Raw genomic sequence first — 3,421 nt, 5'->3', positions numbered from 1 at the left:
AAAAGATGAAAGAGAAGAGTAGCTAAGAAGGGTAAATCATAAATGTTGAAATTACATTCTGGGTTTCTTCATGTTCATCTTTTCCTTATTATATGCACTCAGTAACCCCCTGAGAGAATCACATTTTAACATTCCTTACGAGACCCCACGAGTGGGCTACAGCTACTTTTTCAGTCCCCACTATATGGACCAGATAAACAACAAACACCCAGAGAGAAAATTATTTTTGGCTTCTCTCTTCTCTCTTCTCTCTTCTCTCTCTGTGTTGATCTCAAACACAGTCATACAGAGAGAGGACCCTTTCCTCTCATCCTCACCTGTGTCTATCTCAGTCTCCCTCAGAGGGGCATGGAAGGAGGAGTGGGAGATAGAGAGAGACAAGAATCAATGAGAAGGAAGAGAACCCCACAGAAATTTTAACCGGCAAGGTTCATACCTGCACGTGTCTAGAGCAAATCTAGCTAGAATATCTCATACATGGTGTAGGGTGGCTGAGGAGAGTGACGAGATCTTGAATATGAGATGATGGGTTTGATTAATAATCGAAGTAGAAGTAGCAGCGAAAAGGATAATCACAAGTGTCTGGTGTAGTTTCTGAAGAAGCCAGAATGGAATCAAGTGACTCACAGTCTTCTTCTTTGCAGTTGGCCCCTTTAGAAGGTCGATCAGGGTCAGGACCATTCATGGGCTCCATCTCAATCCAAGCTGGAACGCTAGGAAGAACATCAGCTTCTTCTGCCAGTGGTGGTGGTGGTGGTGCTGCTGCTGCTGGAATTGGGTCTTCCACATCTACAACCACCACTTCCGGCGCCAGCCCTAGACCGCCAAGACTCGTTGATGCTTCCCTTGCCATCTCCACCAAATCCGAAACCCATCCATCTAATCGATCTCTCGCTCTTGTCGATTCTTCGGAGAACAATCAACAGCAGCTTTCAATTGCTACCGCCGCCGCCACCGCCACCGCGAAGCGATCATCTAAAGATAGACACACGAAGGTCGACGGCCGAGGTCGCCGCATCCGCATGCCTGCCGTCTGTGCTGCTAGGGTTTTTCAATTGACGAAAGAATTAGGTCATAAATCCGACGGCGAAACAATCGAGTGGCTTTTGCAGCAAGCAGAGCCTGCCATCATCGCCGCTACTGGCACCGGCACCATTCCTGCCAATATCGCTTCTCTTAATGTCTCTCTACGCAGTAGTGGCTCCAGCCTCTCACTTCCAGCTTCTAAATCCGTTCCTCATTCCTTCCATAACGCATTAGCCCTCGCCCACCATCAGCAGCACTACGAAGAAAGTGACGCCGGTCGGAGATTCATCGCCGGTGGAGAGATGCTAGGGTTTCAACCTCAACAACAGCATATGTTGACTGGGGATGATGCCCTGCCTGGTGGTGGTGGTGGTGGTTCTGGAGGAGATTCGTCTGATAGCTATTTGAGAAAACGTTTCAGAGAAGATCTGTTTAAAGAGGAAGCACAACCGCAGCAGGACACTGGCAATGCAACATCGCCCTCTGCGAATAAGCCTCGACAACAGCAAGAACAAGGAGGTGCGGTCTCAGCAGCGGGACTGATCCGGCCATCGAATATCTTGCCGGCGACGGCAATGTGGGCTGTTGGACCTGCCCCAACCAGCGGCGGCAGCGCATTCTGGATGCTGCCCGTCACGGGCGGCGGCACCACCACATCTGGCAGCAATACTGTTGCTTCTGCAGCTGTGGCAGGTCCTTCAGAACCTCTATGGACATTCCCAACTGCAGGAGGGCAATATAGAACTACTTCGATGCCTACTGCTATAGGGAACACGCTTCAAGCTCCTCTGCATTTCATGCCCACACTAAACTTTTCTGCTGGGCTGGAATTCCCTGGCGGACGTGTTGGTTCTGTTCCACTTGGGTCCATGGTTGCATCTCAGCATCTGGGTCTGGGGATCTCAGAATCGAACCTGGGGATGTTGGCAGCTCTTAATGCTTTCAATAGAGGTGCCGGATTGAGTATGAGTTCTGAGCAGCAACATGGCATGGATCATCATCAGCAGCAGGTTCAAACCCACCGGCCACAGTCTACTGATAGTGGTGATGAACATCCAAACAGTTCACAGTGACAAGCTTCATAAACTCAAAGACAGTTCTCGTAAGCTTAAATATAGCTGCATTTTGGTTTTCAATATTCATTATATAAAATACTGAATCAATTCAATCATGTTATTGTTCTGATGGTTGCTCTTTTCTTCCATATCTTTCCTGTATTTGTTTTTAATTAACTTTTTTTTTTTTTTTCCCTTTGTTTTCTGTGGTTCTTTGGTTACAGCCTTACAGGGAAAAGAGACTGAAGGTTTTGTTGTTGAAATCCAAATGGGGTGATTCTCCTGTGTTAGAGTTAGAGATCATCCATGAAGACATCCCCACCTCTCATTTTCTGTGGCTTTTGATATTTATTTCTCCTTCTGGGCTTGCTTTCCTTGTTTGTCTTCATTTTAATTTATGAGAGAATTTAAAGTTTTCTGGTTGGTCCAAAAGGACCAAAGGAGTAGGAACAGATGTGCAGAGTGAGGAATAGAGAGAGAGAGGAGCTTTGTACAGCTAGGGCATTTGTTTCTGTATTGATAATTCTTTTGTTTTAACTTGGTATGAGAAGAAAAAAAAATTCAAGAAAAAACAAAAACACTTAAAACAAGGAAGACAGACCCATTCCACTGCTATCTTTATTTATTATCTTCTTCAGCTCATAAATATTTTCTTCACCATTTCATCTCTTATATCAAGGAGGCCCAAAACAAAAGAGACAGACTGACAGAGACTGAATAAAGAATAGGACATCCTCACACTGAACGAGGCTTTCGGTTGATGGAATAATTGCAATTTGCAGAAGCAGCAAATGCAACTGCATCACCTCCCCGCCCCTATTGATATAAATATTGGGGGCGGTTAATTTCTTATTATTACTACTGCTGTTCCTTGGGTTCAGGGCTTGTAGCAAATTGTCTGCAGAGAGAGACTTCAACAAATTGTATGGTTTTTAAGCTTTCAATGGCAAAGGAAAAGAGGAATCTGTTTGTTTCTCATCATTCATTTTCTTTCCAAAATGAGGAAAACATGCTTGTCCCACTTTTAACTTACTTTTATAGGTTTTCTTTTTTTTCTTTTTTTCTGGAGTCCCGATACCCACCTTGTTTGAGTCTGTTGTGGAAATCTTGAAGCTTGTGTGTGGATTTTTTTTTTTGCTTTTTCTTCTCCTTGTTTTAAGCAATGGTAGTTCTCTCAGTGAGTTAAAATCCGAGTCAAGTCGAACCCATTTGGGATCTGAATCCATGTCAGGTATTCTTTTTCTTGTAGTTTTTTCACTGAGTCTATTTTCGAATCAAGTCGGACCAATTTGGGATATGGTCCGCCTTTTAGGATATAAATCTATGTCAGATTTTTTTTT

At 44.3% G+C, this 3,421-nt stretch overlaps 1 protein-coding gene across 1 annotated transcript; it reads left to right on the top strand.

The window, feature by feature from the left end:
- The first annotated feature begins 228 nt into the window (after positions 1–228).
- Positions 229–2,671, top strand: LOC149018359 (transcription factor TCP23-like). Its single transcript, XM_089152642.1, has 2 exons — positions 229–2,128; positions 2,306–2,671. The coding sequence occupies exon 1, from the start codon at positions 609–611 to the stop codon at positions 2,097–2,099; it is 1,491 nt and encodes a 496-aa protein (XP_089008768.1). The 5' UTR covers positions 229–608; the 3' UTR covers positions 2,100–2,128; positions 2,306–2,671.
- The last annotated feature ends 750 nt before the right edge of the window (positions 2,672–3,421 follow it).

Source organism: Hakea prostrata, chromosome 4 (genome assembly GCF_041222555.1).
Source record: "Hakea prostrata isolate BN-2017 chromosome 4, UWA_Hpros_2, whole genome shotgun sequence".
Lineage (NCBI taxonomy): Eukaryota > Viridiplantae > Streptophyta > Magnoliopsida > Proteales > Proteaceae > Hakea > Hakea prostrata.
The sequence above is the reverse complement of the archived record's forward strand: the minus strand, read 5'-3'. Positions and strand labels throughout refer to the sequence as shown.